The following is a 26784-nucleotide window of genomic DNA, read 5'->3' as shown; positions in this document are numbered from 1 at the left end:
GTCATTTTCAAATTTGTTAAGAAGTCAGATAGTGAATATATTTCTTCAAATGTGTGGTTAATATTATGCTTTTCAAAGTGCTGTCAGCTGTATTGTATGGATTTAAATACATACTAAAACACTATTCTTTTCTGAACAGCAGCCTTCCAGATTTTCAACAACAGATCACTAATCATCATCATCATCAATAATTTGGTACGCACTGTAAAAACAAAATATGATAAGACAAGCCCGTGTAGAACACCCACTATAACAAACATTATTGGTGAGAGAAGTTGTGAGCAGTTGTGCCTCAGCTACGAGTTCGATACCTGCAGCTCCTGCATCCAAGTAGCAAGTATTTTGAAAAAGTTTAGTATGGAGGAAAAGGGATTGAAAAGGGATGTCCAAAAACATGACAAAGGACTAAAAGGTCAAACTGGACCTCAAAGCATAGTTGTGCGTGAGTTCGAGCTGGCAGACACACCAGAGGTGCAGCGGATCTTTTATGAGGGGCTGATGGAAATGATACCAGACACCTCCCTCAGAGGCTTGAGACACCACCCTGAGAGTCTCCTGCTCTACACTGCTATCACAGGTAATAGTTCTACATAAATGACGATGATTTCTTTGACACAACATTGTTTGCCACAATGAAGAACTGCACAGGCCTCAACTTTGTCATTTAGCCATGGAGAAATTTAAAAGAACAACAACTTTGTGCTTTATTCATATATCTGTCCATATCTTTCCATCGGCAGTTGTATGTTTTGTCATCACCAAGTGTTGGTGGGTGATAGGACTCCTTCCTGCAATTGTGCTGTGTGGCCGCTACTTCTACAGCAGACGTGTGATCCATGGTTACCTGGAGCAGGCAATGAGCAGAGACATGGGAGATATGGAAGGGTTTTACATGAAATCACCAGGTATATACTGTATAATTCAACTTTGAAGTGCATTCTGTGCTGGTAAATATATCTTATCTGCTCCTACTAGTTGTGATTTACAGGGAATAAGGTGGATTTTGACTCATCTCGTATTCCCTGATAAAGCAGGGATAGAGTATACAGAAGAATGGACAGTTGAACGTAACCTAAGGACAGTGACTGTTTGAACCCTAATTGGAGACTGAAGTTCTTATACATGACAGCCATGTCATTGTAGTGTAAGAGGAATGTATATTCATGCTTCTGTATGGTATCCTGTTTCTCCTGTTTCGTAGTATTGTTATTGTGATACTTCATTTTGGAAAGACATTCAGAGGGAAAAAGCCATTTCTGCAGCAAAAAATACTGTAAAATACATAGATCAGGACAAGGGCCTTACTTTGTGACCCCAATCTAATCTAATCTCTTTGACTTCCAATAAGACAATTTTACTTCTGCTTTAGTGTAAATATTTTTCATATATTTCCAAAATATAAGATATCTGATTGAGTCTCAGAGGTCCTGGACTTAGTTCTGTCAATGTTTCACAGTCAGATTCAATGTCTGACATTAGGAAAGATGAAATACTATGACTAAAAACCAGTCATTGGATTGGAAATAGAAAGTTTATAAGGCAGCAGCCATTGCTGATACAATTCACAACCTTGTTTTTCTGTCCAGCAGCCACAAAGCAGTATCTGATGATGGCCACATCATGCTCATGTATATTTCACTGTATGAACATACACCAACACACTGCTAACATCACTGCACACTCAGTGAGAAGCTCTGGCCTGAATGACACACCACACTGGGCCCTTGGCAACCAGTAATACCCTTAGAAGTGAAAAGGCTATTGTCCATATTGTGGGAGTGTAAGGTGGCTTGAGGGAGCGACCGTGTCTTGTTTCTAAAGAACGGACAGATTTCTCTACAGTTTCTCATCACTTCATCTGCATCATTGCACTTTGAGATTTGTACCTCCAAATGTAAATAAAATGTATTATTATTATTATTATTATTATTATTATTATTATCATCATCATGTTCACGTTGTGACCTTGCCCCCCCCCCAGACTCCTGTCTGTGGGTGGCAGTGCAGGCAGGCAGAGTGGTGGGTGTCGTGGCAGCGGTCGTCCAGCAGGGGGCAGGAGCAGTGGAGCTGCAGCGGATGTGTGTGGCCCGGAGCTGTCGGCGCTGTGGGGTCGGGGTGGCGCTGGGACGGAAGGTGCTGCAGTTTGCGCGCGCTCACAGACACTCCCACGTGGTCCTCGGAACCACTGCGTACACAAACGCTGCCCATCGGCTCTACCAGCGTCTGGGCTTCCGCTGCGTGGGGGTCACCAATGGGTACGTCACACCCGGGGCCAGGCGCTACTTGCTGGAACAGATGTTCTACAGGGTCCGACATCATCGCTACTGCATCGACCTGCAGAACAACAAGACCTGATCCAACGGACGGCGGTGACTGACAGCTAGGGATGGGAAGGGAGCCGGTTCTTTTGGCACGGCTCCTAATTGAATATTATTTGTAGCCTCATATTTTAGCCTAACCTGGCAAATATGAATGATTTGTGTCTTGATAAACCCTTTTGCGTTCAGTGTTTTTATGAGAAGCCTCACAATTGCCTCATTTTGTGCATTTGTTCTGTTACAAAAGCAGGCATTCTTACTTTTGTTTGATATTTTAATCAAACTTTTTTTGCACAAAAAACAAATGAACAAAACACTGCATACAAACCCACAGAACAGAAACAGAACCAAATGCTGTATTCAAACAGTATAAATGTCTCTTTTATGTCATGTTTTATGTCACTCTTAATAGCTCCTCTGCCAAGTTTCCTGCAGTGTGTCTGTCCGTGAACTCAAAGCAGTCCAGCAGGCAAGATGTCATCTTGTAATTTTCAATGAAATGGCAGGTGACAGACATGAAACAGCAGGTGGTTCTGGAGGTCCAGCAGTCAGTTGTTAGGCAAACTGATGGGGCTTTTCTTCACCCTTTCTTGCCAGAATGCACGTTCTGTGTCATATAATTTTGGGCTCATTGTTTGTGACAGCGTTTTTCTGACCCCACAGAGTTAGGATTTGGCTGTTTTCATGAAAGCTCAGCTCACTGGCTCTCACATAACTTGAAGCTCGTAGGTAGGTGGTTATGAAGCGACTAGTGCACGTGTGTTTGTGTAGTAAGGGTCTTCACATATCATTTAGACCTTTGGCAGTGGGGGACTGAAGAGTGTGACACCCTGGAGAAGAAGCTGCTGCTGACTCTGGTGGATGTTGTGCAGATGCTCCTTTCCAGGCAGGAGCAGGGTGCAGAGGAGTGGGAGAGTGGTGTAGGGAGGTCCTTAGCTGTCTTCATTAGCCTTTGTGGGGACCTGCTATACAGCATATGTCCCTGCCTGTATCAGCAGATATTAAAGAGCTGGTATATTTAATGGTGTCTGTTATTGTCTCTGATGCTGTATGTGCTTTTGTTATGTCATGTTTTTTTCTTTTTATCTGCTGTAAAAGACCATCTGTTTAAACAAAGGTCAATATAGCATTATATTTCTACAAAGTCCCTCCAGAACCACAAAAGACGTCATATAACTGTTTCCACAGGCTGAGTAGTAGTACTACTAGTAGTAGTTGTAGTAGTAGTAGTAATAGTTGTAGTAGTAGTTGGTGCAGAGGATGATTTTAAAATGAATCTGTCATCTCCATGGATTTGCTCATGGTTACAGCCCCACAGGCTCTCTGTACTACTGATCAGTCTAACATTGATGAACAAAACACTTTCCAACAATGCTTTCTGTCTGTGTGTTCATGATTCTCTCCCTGAGACTCTTCATCAGATATCAGTGACACAGCTGCTCAAATGAGATAATAAAAGGTTGTAGCAGTTCTGTTCCTCTTGGTTTCTCTTCAGTGGACTCTCTCAACTTAACTTGGTGAACTAAATGGTAAGTGGTCTGTATTTTGTAGAGTGCCTTTCTAGTTATTTCAATTACTCAAAGCGCTTTACATGACATCCTCATTCACTCATTCACACAGCATTCATACCAGCCACCCCTAGTATTTAGTTCAACTAAATCTAGTTGAAATTGAGTTGAAAAAATATAGTTTTGTCCCTTGGGGGAGCTCTTTCACTGGCAGCTAGACACAGACACACAAGAAAATATTCTACTGTGAGACAGCATCAATGTGGGTCAATCCAACATCCTTGACTTCACATCCTGAATGAGATGGGCTGAACACAAGGCAATGAAACAATCTGGAAACTAGAAAATGTGGGAGGAATTTCTAAAGCACAGGGCACCACACTTATCACAACAAGAACAGCAAAATGGATTTACTGGCCTAGTGCAAAATATTTAGCTGAATCAGAGAATATGTTGAGTAACCAGACTCAGACTTCCTCAGTATGTTAATATGAAAACTGCATGTTCAGCATTTGTGTGTTTTGTAATCTGTTCTCCTTCATATATGCATATATGTATGGACACTGTTGCCCATAAAGTTGGAATAAAATGTTTTTTAATGTGATTTATTCTTGATAAATAAAGTGTATATCTTCTCAACTTTATTGATCAAACTCTTCCAAACATATCACAGTGAAACTAAAACCACAATGAACCTTTGCAAACTGTGTATTCAGGCTTTAACAGAATTGGGGGTATTAATTATTCCAACTTTATGGGCAACAATGTATATATGCATTTGTGTGTGTGTGTGTATATACTGTGTATATATATACACATACATACGTATATATATATATATATATATATATATATATATATATATATGGAGAGAGAGAGATAAACTCATCTTGTCTGGTTTAAAGTGTGTTTTTGAACGATTTCTTAGTTAGGAATGACATTCCACACAATGCACCACCAGTGTTGAGATGGCCAAGAATATCTTTAATATCTTGAGTTTATTTTCAACTTAAAACTTCTTAATCTGATTTCTTTAACTAAGTCAATGAGAGGTAAGCTCTCGCTCCACCTACTGACCAACCCCACTGTTCTGCCCCACTGGCCACATGTGTAAAGAATAGGGTTAGGTTAGTGTGACAAATACTGAAGAATATACTGAAGTGAACTGTTTGCAGGTTACAGGAAGTCAAAAGGTTAGGTTTGTCTCTCCAAGATCGAAACGTAATTCCATCATATTCCACTTTCTTGACTGTGTCATCATCTCTACAAGCAGAGGTAAGGTTTACTTTGCTTATGTCTTATGTTCATGCTACTGGAAGTCATAATTTGGTTTTATAATCCAGTGTTGCACTACAAAAATGCTAAATCTTGAAAATGAACTTTTTAAAGCAATCAGCACGTATCAGCACCATGACAACATATACAGATTTAATCCTGGTGAAGGATATGTCTTAATGTCAAGATAGGGTCTTACTGGAAGACACTTTGAGGAGGAACTGAGAAACAATTTCAGAAGCTAATGCCACTGTTTTTTTTCTGGTAAGACTCCAGCTCATGAAGCAGATGCAAAGATGACTGTTGAGTTTCGTGCTTCTACAGTGACAAACATGGACATGGACACCAGTAAAACTGGCTATAAGCAATTTTTCTCAGATGGCAGCAAGTTCCAGTATTCAGGTAAAGAATTAGAAATTCATGTAATGTTTACTGTATCATTTGAAGTAAGAGGACTGTCAGTCTTTTTGGTTGTACTTTTTCACAATACTTTTTCACAGCACTGTATATGTGTGTGTGTATGTGTGAAATTTATGTATTTCTCAAATAATTCAGTCAGCAGTTTTGCTCGGCATGAATGTTTTTGCAACACTGTTTGATATTGTAATACAGATGAGGAACATAACCACGAGTTCCTTTCAGCATTTCATCAATTTTATGTTCCTGTTTCTACTCTTGCTGTCATTCAGTTTATGCATTGAGAAATAGCCCTTTCCGGACTGCAACTGCTTGCCTTGGCCTGCTGTGTGTTCTCCTTTTGGTTGGGGTCATAGGTCAGAGTGTCCACTGTGAGTCTGTCTCTTTATCACATATTCACATGTTCTAAAAAATGACCTTATGCCATGGTAAAATCACTGATTCACCGGTATCTCTCACTCTCTGGCAGACCAAAAGGTAGAGCAAGACCATCAGGGACAATTACAAGACATGAGTAAGGAGAAAGAGAATCTTCAGGAGGACCTGAAGACGGAGCAAAAACAGAAAAGAACCCTTCAGGCTAACCATGATCACTTACAGCAAGATTACAATTTCTTAACAAAAAGGAAAGACCAGCTACAGACCAATACCAACCTACTGAGCAAAGAAACAAACAAACTTAAACTTAGCCAAGGCCAGCTAAAGGCCAGTAATGATGCTTTAAACAAAGAGAAAGAGCAGCTAAAAGCCAGTAAAGACCTGTTAGAGAATAACAACAATGCCTTGTCTAAAGCGAAAGACCTGCTACAACAACAGTATGATTTAGTGGTCAAACAAAAAAATTACTTACAGGCCAGCTATGAGTCAGCAACCAGAGACAGGGACAATTTCCAAAACCAATTCAATAATGTGACCAGATCTAAAGAACAGCTGCAGATAACTTACAACAACTTGATTAAGGATGTAGAGCATTTGCAGGACAGGTACAACTTCTCTTCAAATGAGAAAGACAAGCTAGAAAGCAGTCACCAAAACCTGACAATAGCAAAAGAGACTCTGCTGGCCACTAACAACTTACTGAAAACTGCTTTAGATGAGCAGCGGGCTTCTTACGCGTCCCTGGTTCAGGAAAGAGATGAACTTGAAGGCAGTTGCAAAAATGCAACTATGGAGAGAGACCTGCTGAGGATAAAAAACAACAACCTGGCTGCTGAGAGAGACCAGCTGCTGGTGGAAATTGAGAGACTGAACGCAACAATTCAGGGTAAGCAGAAAAGATTAACAACACTCACAAAAAGCACATTTGAAGCAAATGTCATTTTGCAGAATGTCTTCTCACCTGGCAAAATGAAAATGGTCTTCTCGTCAAAATTATGTTCGTATCAAGGTAAGTGATCAAGAAATATCTTCCATTTTCAGAAAAGAAATGCCCCACTGGCTGGAAGAAATTTGAGTACAGCTGCTACTACACCTCTGTTGGCAAGAAAACGTGGAGTCTCAGTAGAAAAGACTGTCAAAGCAAAGGAGCAGACCTGGTGATTGTAAAGAGCCTTGAGGAAATGGTTTGTATATCTGCATATCTGTGTTACTGTACCTGAAATGTCACCATATTCATTTTCATAACATCATTTCATCCATTATTAGTGCAGGTGTATGGCATGCTAATACGATTTTAATGTCCCTTCCCTCATAGACCTTCATCAATGGCTTGTATGGAAGTGACAAAGAAGTCTGGATTGGACTGACTGATAACGGAGAAGAAGGGCATTGGACATGGATAGATGGGACACCATTGACCACAGCGTATGAAAATAATCTCATATGTCTTTATTTTGAAACTAAAAACTTCATTCAAAACCAGAGCCACCATATTTATCCTCATTCTGAGTCTCTCTCCCTGTCCTGCAGGTTCTGGGGTAAAGGCCAGCCGAACAGCTACGATGGGAGGAACCAGGACTGTGTTGAGTTCTGGCACCGTGGGACGGGTAATGGCGAATGGAATGACGAGAACTGTAACATAGAGCAAAACTGGATCTGTGAGTTGTAGTTTTCCTGTACCGAGAAGGTTGGCTAGCTTTGCTGGTCCCTGCAAGGTACTGATGATCATCATGTAATATCAGTGTAATACAACATGCACATCAGGCTCTGCTGTCAGTGGATTTGACAACAGCATGATTCAACTCTATTTGTTGTTAAAAATATTACAGGACCAGTTTACACACGATGACACACTTCACTGCTCCGGCTAAAGCCTGACATGTACTGTTTGTCATGAGTTTATGGAGCTACATTTAGCAGATGGCCCATCTTGTGCTGACACAGACTGATGTAGGATGTTTGGAATAAACTGTTTTGTTCTTGTTCTTCTTGGTTCAAATCTGCACATATTGTTCCAACAATTATGTTCGTGTCAAAGAATGATGACCGATTTTCAGTTCATGTCTTACTGTGATTACTTCATTCACTGACAAATGCATTTTGTGGAAAAAATCTGCTTACATTGCAATTATTGTTTTTTTCAATGTTATATTCTTAAAATGCTGATTTTATATGTTGATTGATGTAAAACATAAAATGAGTGATTTTGAATAAAACAATTGTTGTTCCAGTAATTTTGATAGCACATCTAAAACTATTGTTAGTATCAATAATGACCTGTGATGGCTCACTAGTAACAACATCATTTGCTATTTTTTGTGTATTAAATTGTGGAAGAATGGGAGTTTTTCCTGCCACTGTTGCTCAATATAATATCTGATGCTGCTCATGTGGGGATTCTTGAATCCTTACTGTTGAATTCCTGAATCGTTGGGTCTCTCTCTTAATTAAAGAGTTTGGTCTAGACCTGCTCTTTATGGAAAGCATCTTGAGATAACACTGTTGTGAATTGGCGCTATATAAATAAAGATTGATTGATTGATTGAAGAATGGCATTACATTAATCAGTAGTGACTTATTGGTATAGATAGACAGAGACACATTGATGCACATTGATATTAAAGTTAAGGCTGGGTTGAAGTTAACAGCTAGTGTGTATTTGTACTGTATTCACTTTTTTGTCACTATAGTTGACCTCTGTTTGGAATGTGTAGTGTTTTTGCTCAGTGACCGGTAACACTGCAGTTAGGCCATGCGCTCTACCACTTGAGCCACTGGGAGGTTTGAACTGAGCTGTTGTCAAAATAGTTGTGCGTCCCATCCCTGAGTTACAGCTATACATCCCTAACTGTTCATGCAGTGTACCTCGTCCTCCTGCCCTCTGGCCAGCTGCTGTGGGGATAGCCTCCTGCAGCTGCCTGTGGCATTGTTGCAATCCTGACTAGTTTGGAAGCCTGATGCAGCCCTTACATTTTTTAATTGCACACCTCATCTTTGCTTCAGTGTCCCGACTGCAACAGATGCATGCATTATTTTGACTGTGTGTGTGACATAGGCAGGCCTAATTACCTAGGAAGCTTTTCACTTAGTGTACAGCTAGATCTGCCAACTTAAAAAAAAAAATCTATTCAGAACATTAGATTGCATGGAAATTGATCCTCAGAAATCCTCACAAATAGATATTAGAACACCACTGTCAAATCAAGAGGCCCTAAATCCTGTTTCTGCCTCTGGTAAGGGTATTTCAAAAACTAAAGCACGTTTGGGGGCCTTCCCTAGCCTAGGAGATGCTTAAGTGCTGACTTTAAGTTGTTAACCACAATCCTCACTCTGCTTTTACTGTGGTGAAACTCTCCCCACCCCATGAAAACCTTTCCTGACCACCAGAGGTTTAACTTCTCAAACTGCTGCACAGCTGTACTTGGGTGTGGAAACTTTCAACCAGAGTTCCTGTAATATTTGTTTTTCCTTAAGTCCTAAAAATGTCTTTTCTGAATCAGCCACTTACATGAACTTTGTGCCAAAAGTTTGAAATGTCTGGAGGCCTATTTATCTTTTTCTCTGTGCTCTAGTCATTTGGATTATATTGGACAGAGCTCAGAAAAAAGGATATCTCATACCACTGTGCACCAACCACAATTTAGAAAACTTTTATTCAAACCTGATCACATTTGATGGGATACTGTTTATGTCAGTCACATCTAATGAAACCACTCTGTCCTGATGAAGCAGCTACATTTTTGAGGATTAAAGTCAAACCTAAAATTGTCGTACTTTGCTTATTTAGTGCGTGTGTGGATTCTAGTGTGTAGAGTATAGTATCATAAAAGGAGATATTTATTTATCTTTATGACTAAAACAATGGTTTCACTGGTAGTGATGAAGCCAGAGAATTCCTCTCATCTAAACAGATAGATGTTTTGAGTCTGTTTTTTGCCCCCATGCTTCACTCTCACCTGCCCTGTCTAAAAGCGTTGATAAACCTACACTACCTGCACCAGCACCAAACTACAGACAGACAGAGTTAGTGATTAGCTAGTGAGAAGTGTACATTTGAACATGCTGACCTTGCTGTAGGTAAATGTCCTGCCTGGTCTCAGTGTCCCAACAGCTGGATGTCAATAACAGTATTATTACTGGGGGTTTTACTAATTATGATCTTATGATCTTATGATTATCTTACTTTATAAGTTAATAAGTTATCTTCAACATCACAAATATAAATCATAGGTAACTTTTTGCAATGGAAATCAAGCTTAAATATTTTGCTTGATAATTTGTTTATGACTGGGCTCCTGTTGCCCACTTCCAACTTCCTGTAGTGCTGATGATCCAGTCCCAACGCGAGTCTGGAAAAGTCCAACCTGTGATCCAGTGATCAGAAAATCCAAATTTGTGACCATAGGAGCAAATGACCCAGTTTTCATCTGTCTGACAAAGAATGAAGTGGTGTATGTGGCATTAGACTGCAGATCGAACCAGCTTGCTGGATAAAAGCACTATGTAACTGAAATCCATTTACAACTTACCATGCAGTCCATTTAGGTCACTGACTCACTCATCAGTGACGGAAACTGAACTAAATCTGTCCTAATTCATCCCTCCTTCATTATTTATTGAACAAAGCTCTGGCCTCTTACTTGATCATAGTAAAACAAAACAAAAACTTGTTTCGTCAAAAGGTGGCATTTACTAAATGTGACGCTTGTATTTATAGCCTAAGATAGATAATAGAGTGGCTCTCACACACACACCACACTCCCTCTATCTGTGTGTACATTCATCAGTCTGTCTGTGCACTGGCCACACTGCTGTGTGGGAGCAACTCCATGACCCTCGACGCCATTCCTTGGACAGGTCAAATAAAATAATCACACACACTTTAAGACAAACCTGCAGCCAGTCATTGACTGTCTCGTGTTTTCCACATAAACATACACACGCTATATTTAGTGTCAGTTGTCAGAAAGACGATTCAATATGATCTCCTTTTACTGATGTTTCCCTTCATTTTTATACACTACCATAGTATAACATGCATTTGTATTCACCTTTAAGGAAGGGAATGTTCACACCCACTAACAGGGATCGGTATTTGAGCTACATGCCACTTTATGCCTGTGCTCCAAAGCATCTGAGTTGGAAATATTGTTCTCTCTACTCCCCTACATTTACAGATTAGGAACACTACAAACGTATTATGATCTTAGAGATCATGATGCGTTGCTTCATATGCCCTGCTTTGCCCTGCTCCCCCCTAAATAGACCTAACTTCTACATCTCCCCCACTCTTTTGATGCTAATATAACACTTTAGATAAGTATTTAAAAGATCCAAAGGAGCCAAAGTGAAGCCAGCAGTTTAACCAGGAGAGAAGAAGACTACAGGAGGTAACCCACTTCCACAGTAAACACTCAGGTCATTTATATTCATTTATAATTGGTCTTAATTCTTTAAGGATCACTTTCCTAAAGCTGTACTAAAGCAACAGTAATAGTAGTAGTAATGTCCAACCCATAGTAAATGGTGTAAAATACTGGATGAGAATGGATTTCCTGCCACCTAGTGTCACATTTGAACTTTGCACTGGGGGACAACAACACAGCCAAATGTTCCAACAGACACTCACTCACTCACTGTTCCCATGTTTTGCTGAGTTTGGGTTTTTTCTCAATGTAAGTATTTGTAAAATACAGTATGGTTGTTAGTAGAATGCCATAAATGGGTTCTAGATGAAACCCTATAAAAGGGTTCTTGGTAGAACCCCCAAGGTGGATTCTTGTTACCTTCCCTTAGAAGGTGGAAAGATTCTGGACCCAGAAAGGGTTCTAGGTTGAAACATTTCACCATATAAGGGTTCTCTGTAGCACCAGGTGGAACTTGGAAAGGGTTCGGCTGTGGCTCAGTGGTAGAGTGGGTCGTCCCTCAATCAGAAGGTCGGGGGTTCGATCCCCAGCTCCTATGGGTCAACATGTCGAAGTGTCCTTGGGCAAGACACTGAACCCCAACTTGCTCCTGAAGCATGGCTTCAGTGTGTGAATGAGTATGAAAGAATAGTCTCCTCCAAAACTACATTCCTCCTGTATGAATGATGTGTGAACGGGTGAATGAGGATGTCATGTAAAGCGCTTTGAGTAGTTGAAATAACTAGAAAGGAGCTATACAAATACAGACCATTTACCATTCTATGGGGACAAGCCAAAACATTTTTTTGTTTAGCACCTTCACTTCAAAGAGTGTACTTCATCAGCAATGTGTTTAACAGGTGCAACTACATCAGAAAACCAACACTGCAATCTGGTACAACATTCAGTATCAATCATCCTGAGATATGAAGAGATCATCTAAGATGTCTTGATTCTGGAAGGTAATCAGAACAACTCTGTTGATAGCAGAGACACATAAGGAAGTAGTGTTAGCTAAATCCTCTATCCACTAAAGAAGATCTCTTATTTGATTCAGCTGAACAGAAAAGGCTAACACGCCTATCTGCTACTCTAGATCAAATAAGAATGGGAGGTGGGGTCTTAACTCACAGGATGAAGAAAGTGAATATGCATGTGCAAAAGTCATTAACTCGATCCTTGAGATCAACATTCAGGGGTTTTATTTTTTTATTTATTCAAGGTTTTATACCATTACAACAAAGGTAGACTAAAACAGTAGGTTAGGGCTGGACTAATCAAGATGACTGATGAATAGAAGGTGGATAGAACTCAACTCTGTCAATCTCTGTCAATGATCTGTCAATCAATGTAGAATACTTTGTCAGCACAGAACTTGATGTTATGTTACATTAATCAGGAAACACAGGAGTATATTTGGATAAAGTAAAACTGTTTTTGGAATCTTATGCAGCTACAATTAAATATTTGTTCATGATATGTATGTCATATACACATTTGGAGTAACATAATAATATCCTAATAATAATCCTTTATTGATCCCCATGGGGGAAATTCAGGTGTTGCATCAGCCAATGTACAGGCATACAACATTAAAAATACTAAATTAAAAGCGCAATAGAAAAGTAACACACGTTAAAACGAAAGTGTCAATTTATAACAGTGACGTCATATATAAGTAGCAGCAGGTTTGAGAACAGTGCAAATGTGAAAAGCATGATGTAGTGCAGTATGACAATATGGAATGGGTAATTATGTGCAAGATACAAAAGTACAGTGGGACACTACCATCAACCATAACTACTGGTATAGTAATAATATTATACTATGATATGACAATATGAGTAATAATAATAATAATGATATTGACTGTTCTAATAACCATATTAATGATAGTTCAATCTCTCATCTCATCTCATTTTCTATACTGCTTATCCGTGAGGGTCGCGGGGGAGCTGGAGCCAATCCCAGCTGACTTGGATGAGAGGCAGGGTACACCCTGAACTGGTCCCCCTTCTTGCTGTGAGGCAACAGTGCTGACCACCACATCACTATGCTGCCCTATTAGTGAAAGTTTACTATAATGCAATGCAAAAATATAATAGTATGGTTTATAGGTAGAATGTTATGTGCATATTCAGTCAGTCCAGTGCAAGAGATGGGGGATCAGTGAGTGTTGTTTGTTAGGGGGGGGGTCAGCTTGATGGCAGGCTGAGTTCTCCACTGCTGTGGAACAGTCTGATGCAGTGGGCACACTGACATAAATATTCCTTTCATCTTCGAAACAAATTAGTGTTGACTGGTGGTTTATTTGTGTTGGAAGTCAGGAAAGTGTCCTAGTGGCGTCCAGAGCGTGAGCAGCGTGGTCTCTCCTGTCTGGCAGAGCAGGCTGACTGTGTGCCGTCTGGCTTCTTCTTTAACAAGCTGCTGAGTCAGTATTGTAATGGTGGCGCTCTACTATTCCTGTCCGTCATTCATTTTCCCCACAGCGGTGTGAGTTCTGTGGTGTGACGGATGCTTTTCGACAGCTGTAACTACAACCACAGACGGTCACTCAGAGGTACTGTAACACCGTCAGGATCAGAGAACATGTATGCACCTCTGCCACTGAAGTGCCCTCCACCTGTCTACGTCCTTATCACCTCGGGAATTCCAGCAGTTATGTTTTGCTGTTGTTTCCATTCACCCACAGCTGATCGCTGACGTCACACAGAGGCTGGAGTTGATCTGCCTCCAACTTGATTCTCGGAGAAAGAAAATATCAAAGACGTACAAACAATGTGTCTTGTGCCACCACACAAAATCACTCTATGATAGATCGGTGCTGTGGTTCTGTAGGTGGTGCTTATGACTCTCTGCCCATGTCTTCCTTCGGTGCATAACAGTATTTTTCAGCCAGTAGAGAAAACTGTCAAGTGTTGGTTTGAAGACAGTATCTCTTCTCTGAACAAATGTTCTGACACTAAATCTGTGTGTTTCTCCAGTGAAACTCGAGGTGATGAAATAGTTGGTGGGAGAGACGCTGGCAGCAGACATCATGGAACCTTTGTCTTTGGCTTGGGAACTTCCTGTGGTCCTCATTCCTGAAAAAAAAAAAGATGGGAAGCACAGGTTGTATGCTGACTTCATCACAGCCAATGCAGTGATGCTTATCTACTACTCACTATACAAGAAATACTGGAATCAGTGGCAGTGCCTGATGGAGGAGAACAGCAGGCACAAAACAGCTGTCATCTGCCCATTTCTACTCCAGTTCAATGTCATGCCCTTCACTTTGAAAAATGCACCAGCCACTTTTCAGAGGCTGATGGAAATGACTTTGGAGAGCTTAGAGGAAGCATCTGTTTTGTGTACCTAGATGACATCATCATCTACTCACCCACTCTAGTGACCTCCAGGATGTTTTCCGGGCAAAGTCAGAGGCAAAGCTGACCACAAACATGAAGAAGTGCAGCTCCTTCCAGACCTCCCTCACGGTCCGAGGACATCTCGTCCCTGCCACTGGTATAAATGTAAAAACATGTTCTAGGTTTGAATTCAGGTTTCAGCCTAGAGTCTTCCTGTGTGGGGTTTACATGTTCTCCCTGTGCTTGTGTGGGTTTTCTCCAGGTACTCCAGCTTCCTCCCACAGTCCAAAGACAAGCAGGTTAATTGTTGACTCTGTCTCTAAGTGTCGGCCCTGTGATTGACTGGCGACCAGTCCAGGGTGACCAGTCCTCTTACCCAAAGTCAGCTGGGCTTGGCTCCTGCCCCCCCTGTGACCCTGTGACCCTGACAGATAAGCGGTATAGATGATGGATGGATGGATGGATGTTGCTGCCAACCTGCAGGTTGGGCTGGACAGGTTAGCTTATTAGAAAACGGGCGGTGGGTGAATACATTTAATATTTTAGTAGATGTGCTATTGGCATTATGAATAATATCAAAGATTAAGTCTGCAGTTCACAATATTTATTACAGTCTGTAGTGGAGCACTGACTCTGTGATGCGTTTGTTGCTTCATTGTTATTTAGAATTTATATATATGGAGAAGCTGTGGCTCAGTGGTAGAGTCAGTCATCCACCAATCCCCTTATGCCCCCCCCAAGTGTCCTTGTGCAAGACAGTAAACCCCAAATTGCTTCCAAAGTGAACTCTCCTGTCTCCTGTGTGAACGCTGAGTGAATGAGTGAATGTGAATGGACTGTTAAAGCACTCAGAAAAAACTACAAAGGCGTTTAAGTGCAGTCAGCGTAGTATTTACAGGGTTCACAAAAAGGTAGGGATATTCGACTTTCAGGTGAAATTTATGGAAAATGTAAAAAGTTAATGCTACAGTGATATTATATCATGAAAGTAGGGCATTTAAGTATCAGCATGCAATGGTAGTTTCTTCATCTTAAACAATTTATTGAAAGAAAATCTACCAACAGTGGAGGGTAAACGAGGGTAAACGTAAAATTGGGATGTGGCCAAAGGACGTCCACTCCTCTCCTTTCTGTGACTCTTCCAGTCTCTGTATCTCTGTTGCAACATGCTGATGACACTCTGTGACCCTCTAAGCTCAGTGGACACTTCTGTCTGAGGACCTGTTTGAAGCCTCCAGTGTTGAGGTGCTGCTGATCAATAGTTAGGTGTCGTCTTGGTCTCATGATGTCAGAATGTGAACAGCACGATGAGGAGGACTGTTTAAATACCAATTCTAACTGAACCAGGAAATGTATTGGTGGTGGTTCATCCTGAAATTCCACCTGAAAGCCGAATATCCCTAACTTTTTGTGAGTAGTGTATATCTCTGTCTTCCTTGTTGGAATAAATCCTCCTTTTTTCCTTCTTACATCAGTATTTGGGAACAATCAAATCAAAATCACATGGAGAAAGTTTAATGGAGCCAAATAAAATCATTTTGGATGTGAAATGTATTCTTTTCAATATCTAACTGTGTCTATTCTGTTTTTCTCTCCACTGTCCTCTCATGTCTCCCTTCTTCCTCAGTCCTGCTGTTTCAGAGTCAGCGCGCTCAGGAAACACAAGCTGAAGTGAAACTGCAGCACGTCGCACACTTTGGACCAGAAGTGTCCGGTGAGCCGCTGGAACAGTGAGAACTGTGCCAGCCAGTGATCCAGCAGCTTCAGCACCACGAAGCCCGCGCACGACAGCACTGCCAGCAGCAGGTATCTCCTCGTGCGGCTGTCCCCGCGCGCCAGCTGGACGCGAACTCCTTTGAACACCGCGAGGGCGACGTGACACCCCAGGGCCGCCTCGAAGCCCCACCTGTGCGCCAGCGCAAGGCCGTAGCTGAGGATAGAGCACAGCTCGAGCGATGCCGCGTGCGTTGCGCGCCACGTCGCCGGTCTGCGCTCTATAAAGTCGATCCACACCAGAACCCACGCAAAGATCGGCAGGGTAACCCACTGGTCCAGCACGGCGGGAGCGCGCCGCAGCAGCGCCAAGCGCGTCCACTGCACAGGTGCGTAGTAGACAGCCATCAAAGCGAACACCTGTCTCAGGTACCGGCCCGTCTCCGTCTCTCTGACGCCTCTGGGCCACAGCAACCAGTACAAACCCACGCAGATATAAGCCAGGTTCACCAGACAGTTACAGGGCATGGCCAGGAAGCCTGGCAGGGAGGTCAGCCTCCTCTCTGCATAGTGATCAGAGGACAGCTCCACCGCCACCCCATCGAACACACTGGTGTTCGCCAAGGCGACACACAGGACGAAGGGCGCCGACACGTGGAGCAGAGCCGACTTCATGAAGACCAGTTCTCTGATCACAGACTGAGGCTCTGAGTGCTGGAAGTCTGCAGTCTAACTTTCCTCAGACTTTGTTGTTCCGTGTTCTTCTTCTTTACCGCCACCTGCTGTGTTGGAGGGAAGTAGCAGAAGGGCTAAAAACCAGAACTACATCCAAACACGGAATTCTTTGAATCTGTCTAGTTATAATAGTAATAGTAATAAAGGAATAATCTTCCTGCTCAAAAACACCCTTCAGACAAAGTTCTGTCACTCCATGCTTCATGGTCTCCCACTAACATCTCCCACTCTCCGAGTAGTGTTGGCAGTGAAGAATGACATGTTCCACTACCTGACAATGCTCCCATTGTCCCTATCAAATGCAGTAAGCCTGGTATGTTGGACCCTCAGCCTTGTTCAGATGTTCTCTGTCCTCTCAGCGCTGACTTTCCTGAATCCCAACTGCACTGCCCCTCTTTAATGATGCCTCCTTTGATTCAGATGATCTGATGTGGAGGTCCTTGATTCCTTCACGATCCAGAACCTGCTTTGCTAAAGCATCTACCGTTTCATTGTTATATAATTGTTCCCAAAATATTCATATTCTTAAATCTGTAGAGAACTTCACATATCTCATGTATTATATCCTGCCTGCTGCAAGATGTTAATGTCATTAATTAATTAATGACATTAATGCAGACTTTACAGAATAACCTTTTTAATCTGGAACTCTTCTATCCACTATAATGCTATTGCAATGACCATAATCTCAACTGCGAGTACAGACAAATGATCCAATGTCCTTCTTTGAACAGAAGCTTGTAAGGATGGTATAGTGAAGCAAAATCTGCCCTCCCCATTTTACAATTCTTGGATCCATCAGTATATATCGGGACGTGTCTGATATAATGTTTTCAATCTATCTTCAACCAAGACTGCAATATTTCCAAAATCTTTACGCACCTACATTTTCTCCTGGACCTAAGAATCCAGGGTGGTGTTACTGGTAAAGGCACTGAAGGGGTGTATCTCTTCTGACTTAATGTCATGCTTGTAGCCTGTCTCAAAGCTTGAGCCTGCACCACCTCCACCTTCATTAATAATGTTTTTGCTGCTGAACCATAAGCAATAGACCCATAGTCTAACACTGATCTGGTTAGTGCTACATGAATATTTTTAATAGCAGATCTACTCGCTCCCCATTCTGATCCTGTTAAACATCCAATCATGTTCAATATCTTTCAGTAGGTTCAGTCCAAGTTAACCTGGTGTCAAACCACTTTCCCAGAAATCTTTAGACTTTCACTTGTTCTGTTTTTTTGCCCATACATTTTGATCTGTGCATCAACACCTCTTTTGCTAGTAACATAAATGTTCTGTTTTTTTCTACTGAAAACTTCAATCCCAGTGAATAAGACATTAACTGCCTCTTGCATTTTTCCCACAACATGATTTCTGTTCTTTGCCCTTTCCCACATGGCCCCATCATCAGCAAACAATGAACATCCAATGTTGCCCTGAACCAAAAAAAACATAGTTTATCTTAATGGAAAAGAGTACCGCACTAATAATACTGCCCTGAGGGGTATCGTTATCTACTATATATCTTCTTGATAAAGCTGACCCAATTCTTACTTGTATAAATCTATCAAATAGATTGCTATTCTTAGCATATTTAATTTGATCAATGATCCCTCCTTCCAAACCATATCACGTGTCAAAAAAACTGCCATTACAGATTCTTTATTAGCTTGTGCTTTCCTGATCTGTTTCCAGGCACATATCAGGGTCCATGTTTCCTCTACCTCTACCAAATCTACTCTGATGATTCCTTTGCTTTCCAAGTAAAATGTTAATCTTTCTTTAATCATTCTCCTCCGCCCTCCAGTCTGTCTTAACCTACTCAAGAGTAATCTCCCACAAAGGTTGGACTAATTGATAATGACAAACTCACCCTCACGTGTCCATACTTCTACGACTACATATTCTTCATTTCCTACACTCACCTCTCCAAATGTGGTTTTAGTTAAGTTAATTATTAATCATAAGACCAAATCGATAGCTTAGTTATTTTATGAGACTGAATCAATTAAACTGGCTCTTTTTCCTCATTTATCGAGGTGGACTTTACACAAAGTCCCATTAATTAAAATAATTATTAATTATCTTTGATAGTTAATTATTTCTGAAATTGCCCCATACAAGGTACCAAGCCCAACATTTTTGGTGCTGTCGTAGTAGGCAGAGTATTAATTGTCCACACATAATTGGAACCCCTACATTTATTGGTACCCAAGGTACCAAATTACAACATAATTGGTGCCGCAGTGACAGGCAAGCTACCAAATCCCAACACAACCATGTTTCCTGTGCACAAATGACTTTCAGCTTACTGGATAAATCAGCTACATTCCTGTCCGTTAACCTCTAGTGTTCCATTGTAGTAGTAGGACCAATAACAGTACTATCCAATCAATGATTGCTCCTGACTGGCCTGAATCGTTCCTCACCTCCTCCAGTATCAGTCCACTGTTGTGTAGATAACGAGCTGCTGCCTTTACGATTACCTGTAACTAATGCGCTCAAATGCTATTGAGGTACTTTTTTGTGGAAATGTAATATAGTGTAAATAATAATTATTGTTATCAATATTGTTATTGTATTTTATCAGTCTTTTTGTCCTGCATGACTTTTCTACTGTTGCTTATTTTTTCTATTGCTGCCTGTCTTGCCCCTGCCTTTGTTGCTGCTGTAACATGTAAATTTCCCCCGATGGGTGATCAATAAAGTCCATCTTATCTTATCTTATGATGCATCAGGTGCATAGTTTTGATCCTCTTTTGGGGTTGTTAGGTCCTGTCGTCCATGGTTTGCATTCTCCTTTCACACACTGGTTATAAGCTCTGTGCCATTTTGTGTGCACTCAGGTCATTCTGCTGACAAACGGGAACACTTGACTGCTAGTCCATCCCAGGCTGTACTTCCTTATGATGATGAAGATGATCTTGGCACATGATTGAAGTGACTTAGTCAAGCACCTGCCAGAGTGGGGTTCCACTACCTTCTGAAAGTATACCTTTATGGTTGATTAAGCATAAAAATTACAAGGTGCATTTGATCATGTACAGCAGGGGTGCCCAATATGTCAATTGCGATCTACCGGTTGATGGCGAAGGTAGTTAGAAGATAGTAGATGGCGTGACATTAAAAAAAAAAAAAAAGATTTTAGTGTATCATCCCTAATTAGGACTAAGCGGTTTAGAAAATGAATGAATGTCTGTATCCTCCCTATGGTGTTTGCGACTTGATTGACATACAGGGCGGCCAGTCTGAGATCTCCTCTCTGCTACAGGCCACGAGCAGGGACATGCGTGGTCAAATGCGCTAGCTACTGCAAAACTCCAGCGAGCGAAGTGACCTAGTTAGCCTTCCAATCTATATCTACTAAAGAAGGGATACTCTGGGGTGGGGAATAGGATAGGAAGGGATGTTTGACTCCACTCAGTGCAAGTCATCAGAGGAAGGTAGTGACCATAAATGTATTGAATGTTCCAGTTACTCTTGTCACTTGTGTGCAGTATTGATGGTTCCATCACTGTTTGTCACCTGTGTGCATTACTGCTGTCAATCTTTATGTGTAATACCAAGGGTTACATTAGTTGCAGTTATGCAGTGTCCGCCAACATATATTGTATATATAAAGTATACTCAGTATATATAGAAATAAATATATGTTTAACATTTTTAATGTAGGTAGATCATTTTGACCTGGTGATTTTAAAAGTAGCTTGCAAGCCCAAAAAGTGTGGGCTCCCCTGATGTACAGTATTCAACTGTACAATGTAACCTTTGACCAGATGAATCTTGGCTTGATGTAACCTTGTCAACTTCCTGTATGTTTGATCATGCTGGATCCTCTGTAATGTAAATGTGCTTGATTGCCACGGCAGTTTCAATAAAGTTTTAGTGTCCTATTATCTGTATAAATGCAATGCTTAAACCCCTGAGCAATTTTTGTTTTAAATACTAATACATTTTATTAGGTATTCTTATGTACGTGAAAAAAGAAACATGACATGAAACAAAAAACAGCCACATGAGGACTTTTTAGCAGGTTTAAATAGTTTATTTTTCTGAATTAGTTACCAAACTGCCATTGCTTGCTGTGAATACAAAAGGTGCTACAGGTTCAATAGATATCTCTATGTGTCAGAGGCAGAAAACACTTGTCCACATAGGTCAGTGGGTTCTTAGAAAAGAGACCGCAGAGAGAGAAGAAAGCCGTCACTACCTTCCTACAAGGCTAAATGTATAAAAGCAGCTCATTGTCTTCTTAAAACACATTCAAGTCATACCATGTTTTTCTTAATACAAAGCCTTCAGGCTAAAGCTCAAACCAAACAAGTGCTTACTATCAGTAGCTGACATCATGTTTTTACTCTGCTGGACAGGCTCATTTATACATGGAGAGAGCTTGTCTCTCATTCCTGCACCAGCTCAGATCCATTGAAGAGACTCAGCTTCTATCTTCTCTTGGTTCCTCCAAAACCTGACAAGAAAACCATCGTATTGGAGTTAGTCAGCAGACTCTCCAGCAGGTCTCTGGACGCTAATAAACTGTTGAAACATTCATTGACTTCTACAGAACACATCACATTCAAGCAAAGAAAAGACAACTGGATGCAATATCTTCTAATAATGACTTCTGAAGCTCAGAATGATGAGAAACCTCTTATTATTATGACCATTCATTTCATTTCCTCCTTGGTTTGAGACGGTCGGAGGGATTCATGTCGCAGAATAATGTGGAACGTAATGTTATTAATGTGGTATTCAAGGCTTTGAGTGCATAACCAACCAGGTATCCTGGTGACATAACGTTGTGAGTGAGGCTGACATGTTGACAGATCAGCAGTATCCTTAAAGTATCAGACACTCAGAATGACAACACGAGCAGCAGAAGGTGTTAAGGTTCACTGTGATCTTCATTACAGGATGTTTCATCAATACAAAGTCATGCGTCAAAAGCTATCAGAGCATGTCTAAATACTAAGGTATCACTTGGTAACAGCTAAATGCACTAGTTTGATCACGTGACATTGTTACACCTTTTATCTTGCAATTAGAAAATCCAGATATCTGATCTGGCCTGTTTGGATGACACCCCGTTGGCTTTACTTCATTTTACATCCTTCATCATTGTGGTACATGGACTTACATTAATACTGATAAACTAATAACCTCTCATATCTGCACCCTAGTGTAGGGGGGTCACATTTTAGTGCCCCCCTCTTTAGCCTCAAATATTGTAGCGTTGACTCCAGGCACCAAGAGGTGATATTTTGTGCTGACAATACTCATGTCAATGTCAGTGTTACATTGGACAGTGGATCTATCACATGATCAGAACACGCTCATCCACTCAGCTTAGGCAAACAACCTAAAGGGAAAAGGTCAACTAGATATTTACTGTCAACATCGGTCCTTCAATCAGTTTCACGTCAGGTGGTATCAAAGGACGCCTCATTGATGATGTGTTTGTCTGTATGTGGCTCTGTTAGGTAACAGCAGTCCTTTTACCTGAAGCAGTTCGTGTCCCAGAGGAAAACAAGGGGTCTCCAGCAGGAGAAGGTCGTCTGTCAGAGTAAGTGGAGTGATTGTAGTTGTGGGACTGGTTTCTGTAAAGCAGACACACAACACAGATACCCTCAAGGCTCAGGGTGAAAGTGGAATAATGTTAATATTCTCTCTTTCCATCCCTTAACCAACCTCTGACGACCAAAAAGATATCCCAGCAGCCCTCCTGCTCCCATGCCAGTCCAGAAGCCACTCCCTGTGCCAGGAGTAGCTCGGCCTCCTTGGTACTGTTGTCCATGAGAGTAGTCACTGTGGAAACTGTGGCCTTGGTTGGCGCCAGGATAGCCTGAACACACACCAAAACAGAGTCAAGCTTTCAGCAAAATAGTTCCTCATTTCAACATTAACCTCATTTCATGACAAAAAAGCAGACCGTCAAAATCGTTCCACATCAGCTACCTGTGAAGTCAGGTTTGAATCCTGGGGGTGGCGGTCCTTCAGCGAAGCCATGGTGATTATCTCTGTGGTATCCAGCCTGTCTGCCATCCTGCCCCCACTGGGCTGTGCTCCCACTGAGGAATAGCTTATAGACACCGTAGGCTAAGAGCAGAAGCACAGCAGGCACCAGTAGGCCTCCTGAGACCTCACTGCCTGATGGGTATGAACTCTGACTGCTCTGCTGGTGCTGCTGGTCATGCTGATGATTGTTTCCAAAGAAAGTGCTGAAGAAACTGGAGGCAAAGCCCCCCAGACCTGAGACCAGCACACAGAAAAAGAAAGTTTCTGAAATCTAGTCTATGTGTGAAGGCAAAGCCCAATAAATGTCAAATCTCTCTCTTCTTACCTCCAAATCCCTGGAATCCCCTTTGAAAACCTTTGAAACGTCCTTGTGTCCTCTTTCGGCCCTCTTCGGTCAGTTCCAGTGTGTACTCTAGCCCACATGAGCCCCTCAGGATGTAGGCATCAGCAGGGTGGCTGTAGCCCTCACAGCTCACCTCAATGCCACCAAATCGGTACGCGTTGTCCATATCAGTCTTACACTCCCACTGTAACCATATCATTCAAAAGCGTATTGTCATATTCTTCATACATTCCTCATCCTCACACAATTGCACACACATAAATCCAGGACATCCAGGACTTTATCATAAGCAGATATGAGTTGTATTACCACTAGAACTCAGTTAACTCAGAACTCGTGGCTGCCATGTTAAACATAATGAGTTCTTCTCTGCAGGCATTCCCACCAATAACAGTGACAGGATCCCTCACTGGCTTCCCACCAGCAGACACAGCCATTTGTGTTTGTTGGAAATAGGGGCTGACATTTGAGAGTTTATGAAGTCAAAAATGTGTACACATTTCCTATTATTTACAGCCCAACGTATGATGGCTCGTATGTCAGACTGTCAGCCAAAGACACAGCTGGAGGTACTACTACCAGGAATCCATCCCTAGGTTTCCATGGTGCTGGATCAGACATCACCCACATGAACCTTTCCTACTTTGAGGCATCAAGTGAAGAGTCATCAAGATTTAAACATCTGGTTTCTTGACCAGTTGTAGCTGAAACTATTCATTCTACTTATTGAAAATTGAACAAATTCAGTATTTGAACACATCAGCTTGGACTTTGAGAAGTTGTGACAATTGATGACCAAATGATTGAGAAAATAATGAGTCAATAGTTACAGCCTGACTCAGACCAAACACCACACACTTCATTTATCTGTCCTGGCTGCCCAGTACGCCTCCCTGCTCACCTGTACATCAATTCCATCCCAGCCTTTATTCTGACACTGGACCACCTCTGGGACAAAAGCCTGGCAGCCTGCTGAGCCGCCGACACACTGGAGCTGAGGGACGGGGCCGGCACGCCTTGATGTGGTGTAGCGACCCTTGTACAGCGTCAGCACTTGGACGTCCCGCAGCAGCACGCTGCCTGCAGTGAGGAGCAGGAGAGAAATACATTATTTTACATACAAAAGCTCCTGCTCTGGAACGTCATGCCAAGGATCACATTCGGGGCTTCGGTGTGGAGTTTGTTTTCACACTTGTCAATATAAAGTGGATTTTCACACTTGGAAGCAACAGGTTTTCCAGAGAAAGGAGCTTCATGCATTTCACATTTTAGTTATTCTGATCAATGCACACACACACAGCATCACAATAGAACATTTCTCTAAATGTTTTAACTTTTAATGTTTTAGCACTGAGCCACATTTAACTTGCAGAATCTTTAAATGTAGATTTATTAACTTTTGAACAAGTTTTGTCAAATAAGTCAGACATACACACTGATTCACAGCTGCATGAACTGAGCTGGCTGAATGATGGATACACCCAGCTTCACAGTGGTATCAGCAGACAGAGATGCCAGAGCGTGTGGAAAGAACAAAGGTGCTCAACAGATGGTGCAACCCTGGTCACATAACTGTACAGGAGCAGACCTGCTGTCAGGATGTTGAACTGTGGGCCTCAGACCTTACTATGTCTCTCACATCGTTATCATTTTTGTTAACATTCAGCCATGTGTCAGGTCTGGAGCAGCATGTGCTGTCATCCACAACGCTGATGCAAAGATACAAGCCCAGCACCCTGATGCATTCCTTGTGATAAAGAGATTTGAATCATGCCAGCCTCTCCTCCCATCTGACGGGCTTCACACAGTATGGTGACTGTCAGGACACTTGATCTGATGTATGCAAATGCATACACAGCTTCAGCCTTTCCACCACCAGGTCTGCGGCACAGCCACACCAGAGAGGTGTGTGAGAAGGAGTTCAAACACTGGCTGCAAGCAAAGGAACACTCTCAGCAACAGCGGGTGATGACGACAAGGCCAGTGAGTTAAACCAGTTCTACAGCAGTTTGACAGGGTGCCCATGCTGGCACACATTCTACCAGTCAGTGGTGGCAAAGGAACGGTGTCATGCTACAATCTATTGGGGAGGTAACATGACAGCAAAAAACACCAGAGCCTGGTTCACAGGGGGGGGGATGGAGGAGAGGTGCAAGCTGCAGGTCATCACTCCACCCAGCGAGGACAGAGGAGCAGCCGCAGTGGAAGGCTGAGCCCCCCCACCCCAGACACTGTGCAATAGTGCCTTATTTATTCATCTTCAACGTCAGCTTACCGACTCTCACTCACTTTATGACTCTCATTATTTGCCCCTTGCATTGTTTGTGAATTGACTGTGTGAGTTACTGGATACCTGAATTTCCCCTCGGGACTGAATGAAGTGTCTATCTGTCTGTCTGTGTGTCTGTCTGTCTATCTATCAGTCTGTGTCTATCTATCTATCTATCTATCTATCTGTCTGTCTGTCTGTGTCAAAATAAACATGACATGTCATGACAATGAAGATGACTAGAAATAACAATAATTGATGTCATTATAATTCCTCCACCTAAACTAGCAGGACAGAACTAAGTAGCAGAAGTAGTTCTCGTAGCGCCAGTAAGTCGAGGCTTAGTTAAAAGGTGTTAGTTATATTTAGTTTAGCTGTAGTTAGTACCAGTAGGAAGGCACTGGGCGGATGTACCGTGTTAGTAATGATCAATCACTCGATCAGGAAATGAAACAAAACTTACCGTCATCCCAACACTCGATGTGTCCCAGCAGCACAGACAGCAGAGCAGCCGTGATTATCCCTCTCATTTCCACACAGCTAGATATATATATTCATACGTGTATGCGGATATGTATGTATAAGTATCTGTGAAACCTGACTGCGGCCGAACACAAACACTTCATTTCCGCATTGCGTCATTCTTTTTTCTATCACCAACCAATCAGGGACGTGCACGACTGCTGCGTACAGGGTGAGTTCACCACAGCGAGCAGCAGGTGACAGCAGCCTCTCAGTCAACAGGTCGGACAGACCATCAGTTCATACTGAAGCCATCAGAATTCTGAAGGAACACAAATGGTTGTAAAGTAAACAAAGTTAAAGCAGAATGTTTGAGATTCTTCTCAGTAGCCACCTTTTGCTTTGATGACAGCTTTGCATTCTCTCAGTCAGCTTCACGAGGTCGTCCCCTGGAAGGTTTTTCCAACTGTCTAGAAGGAGTTCCGAAAGGTGCTGAGCACGTGTCTGCTTTTCCTTTATTCTGCAGTCCAACTCATCCCAGACCATCTTAATTGGGTTTAGGTCGGGTGATAGTGGGTCATCAACGAGGTGGTGACAAA

At 42.0% G+C, this 26784-nt stretch overlaps 4 protein-coding genes across 4 annotated transcripts; 2 read left to right on the top strand and 2 right to left on the bottom strand.

Annotated features, from left to right (window-relative positions):
* The first annotated feature begins 357 nt into the window (after positions 1 to 357).
* LOC139222692 (N-acetylaspartate synthetase-like) lies at positions 358 to 2440 on the top strand. The gene is made up of 3 exons (XM_070854539.1): positions 358 to 577; positions 741 to 905; positions 1982 to 2440. Exons 1-3 carry the CDS (start codon positions 358 to 360, stop codon positions 2353 to 2355), a joined length of 759 nt encoding a protein of 252 aa, XP_070710640.1. The 3' UTR covers positions 2356 to 2440.
* A 2557-nt stretch (positions 2441 to 4997) lies between these two features.
* Positions 4998 to 8440, top strand: LOC139198609 (CD209 antigen-like). Its single transcript, XM_070827506.1, has 7 exons — positions 4998 to 5101; positions 5371 to 5503; positions 5791 to 5889; positions 5988 to 6782; positions 6938 to 7080; positions 7212 to 7321; positions 7427 to 8440. The coding sequence occupies exons 2-7, from the start codon at positions 5398 to 5400 to the stop codon at positions 7563 to 7565; spliced, it is 1392 nt and encodes a 463-aa protein (XP_070683607.1). The 5' UTR covers positions 4998 to 5101; positions 5371 to 5397; the 3' UTR covers positions 7566 to 8440.
* A 7698-nt stretch (positions 8441 to 16138) lies between these two features.
* tmem187 (transmembrane protein 187) lies at positions 16139 to 17050 on the bottom strand. The gene has a single exon (XM_070828263.1). It carries the CDS (start codon positions 17034 to 17036, stop codon positions 16272 to 16274), a length of 765 nt encoding a protein of 254 aa, XP_070684364.1. The 5' UTR covers positions 17037 to 17050; the 3' UTR covers positions 16139 to 16271.
* Positions 17051 to 21119: 4069 nt separating this feature from the next.
* Positions 21120 to 26335, bottom strand: saraf (store-operated calcium entry-associated regulatory factor). The gene is made up of 7 exons (XM_070827735.1): positions 26187 to 26335; positions 24356 to 24534; positions 23437 to 23638; positions 23052 to 23345; positions 22785 to 22938; positions 22596 to 22693; positions 21120 to 21564 (listed from the first exon to the last, which is right to left on the bottom strand). Exons 1-7 carry the CDS (start codon positions 26251 to 26253, stop codon positions 21539 to 21541), a joined length of 1020 nt encoding a protein of 339 aa, XP_070683836.1. The 5' UTR covers positions 26254 to 26335; the 3' UTR covers positions 21120 to 21538.
* Positions 26336 to 26784: the final 449 nt, after the last annotated feature.

Source organism: Pempheris klunzingeri, chromosome 3 (assembly GCF_042242105.1).
Source record: "Pempheris klunzingeri isolate RE-2024b chromosome 3, fPemKlu1.hap1, whole genome shotgun sequence".
Lineage (NCBI taxonomy): Eukaryota > Metazoa > Chordata > Actinopteri > Acropomatiformes > Pempheridae > Pempheris > Pempheris klunzingeri.
Note: the sequence above shows the minus strand (reverse complement) of the source record. Positions and strands in the feature narration are given on the sequence as shown.

Bases quoted from the DNA above. Each gene is read 5' to 3' on its own strand.
- LOC139198609 (XM_070827506.1), top strand. From the start codon at position 5,398: ATGACTGTTGAGTTTCGTGCTTCTACAGTGACAAACATGGACATGGAC. The intron at 5,890-5,987 runs GTGAGTCTGTCT...ACTCTCTGGCAG, and splicing joins CATAGGTCAGAGTGTCCACT to ACCAAAAGGTAGAGCAAGAC. The intron at 6,783-6,937 runs GTAAGCAGAAAA...TTCCATTTTCAG, and splicing joins ACTGAACGCAACAATTCAGG to AAAAGAAATGCCCCACTGGC.
- tmem187 (XM_070828263.1), bottom strand. From the start codon at position 17,036: ATGAAGTCGGCTCTGCTCCACGTGTCGGCGCCCTTCGTCCTGTGTGTC.
- LOC139222692 (XM_070854539.1), top strand. From the start codon at position 358: ATGGAGGAAAAGGGATTGAAAAGGGATGTCCAAAAACATGACAAAGGA. The intron at 578-740 runs GTAATAGTTCTA...TTCCATCGGCAG, and splicing joins GCTCTACACTGCTATCACAG to TTGTATGTTTTGTCATCACC. The intron at 906-1,981 runs GTATATACTGTA...CCCCCCCCCCAG, and splicing joins GTTTTACATGAAATCACCAG to ACTCCTGTCTGTGGGTGGCA.
- saraf (XM_070827735.1), bottom strand. From the start codon at position 26,253: ATGAGAGGGATAATCACGGCTGCTCTGCTGTCTGTGCTGCTGGGACAC. The intron at 24,535-26,186 runs GTAAGTTTTGTT...TCCTCACTGCAG, and splicing joins CATCGAGTGTTGGGATGACG to GCAGCGTGCTGCTGCGGGAC. The intron at 23,346-23,436 runs GTAAGAAGAGAG...TGCTGGTCTCAG, and splicing joins GGGATTCCAGGGATTTGGAG to GTCTGGGGGGCTTTGCCTCC.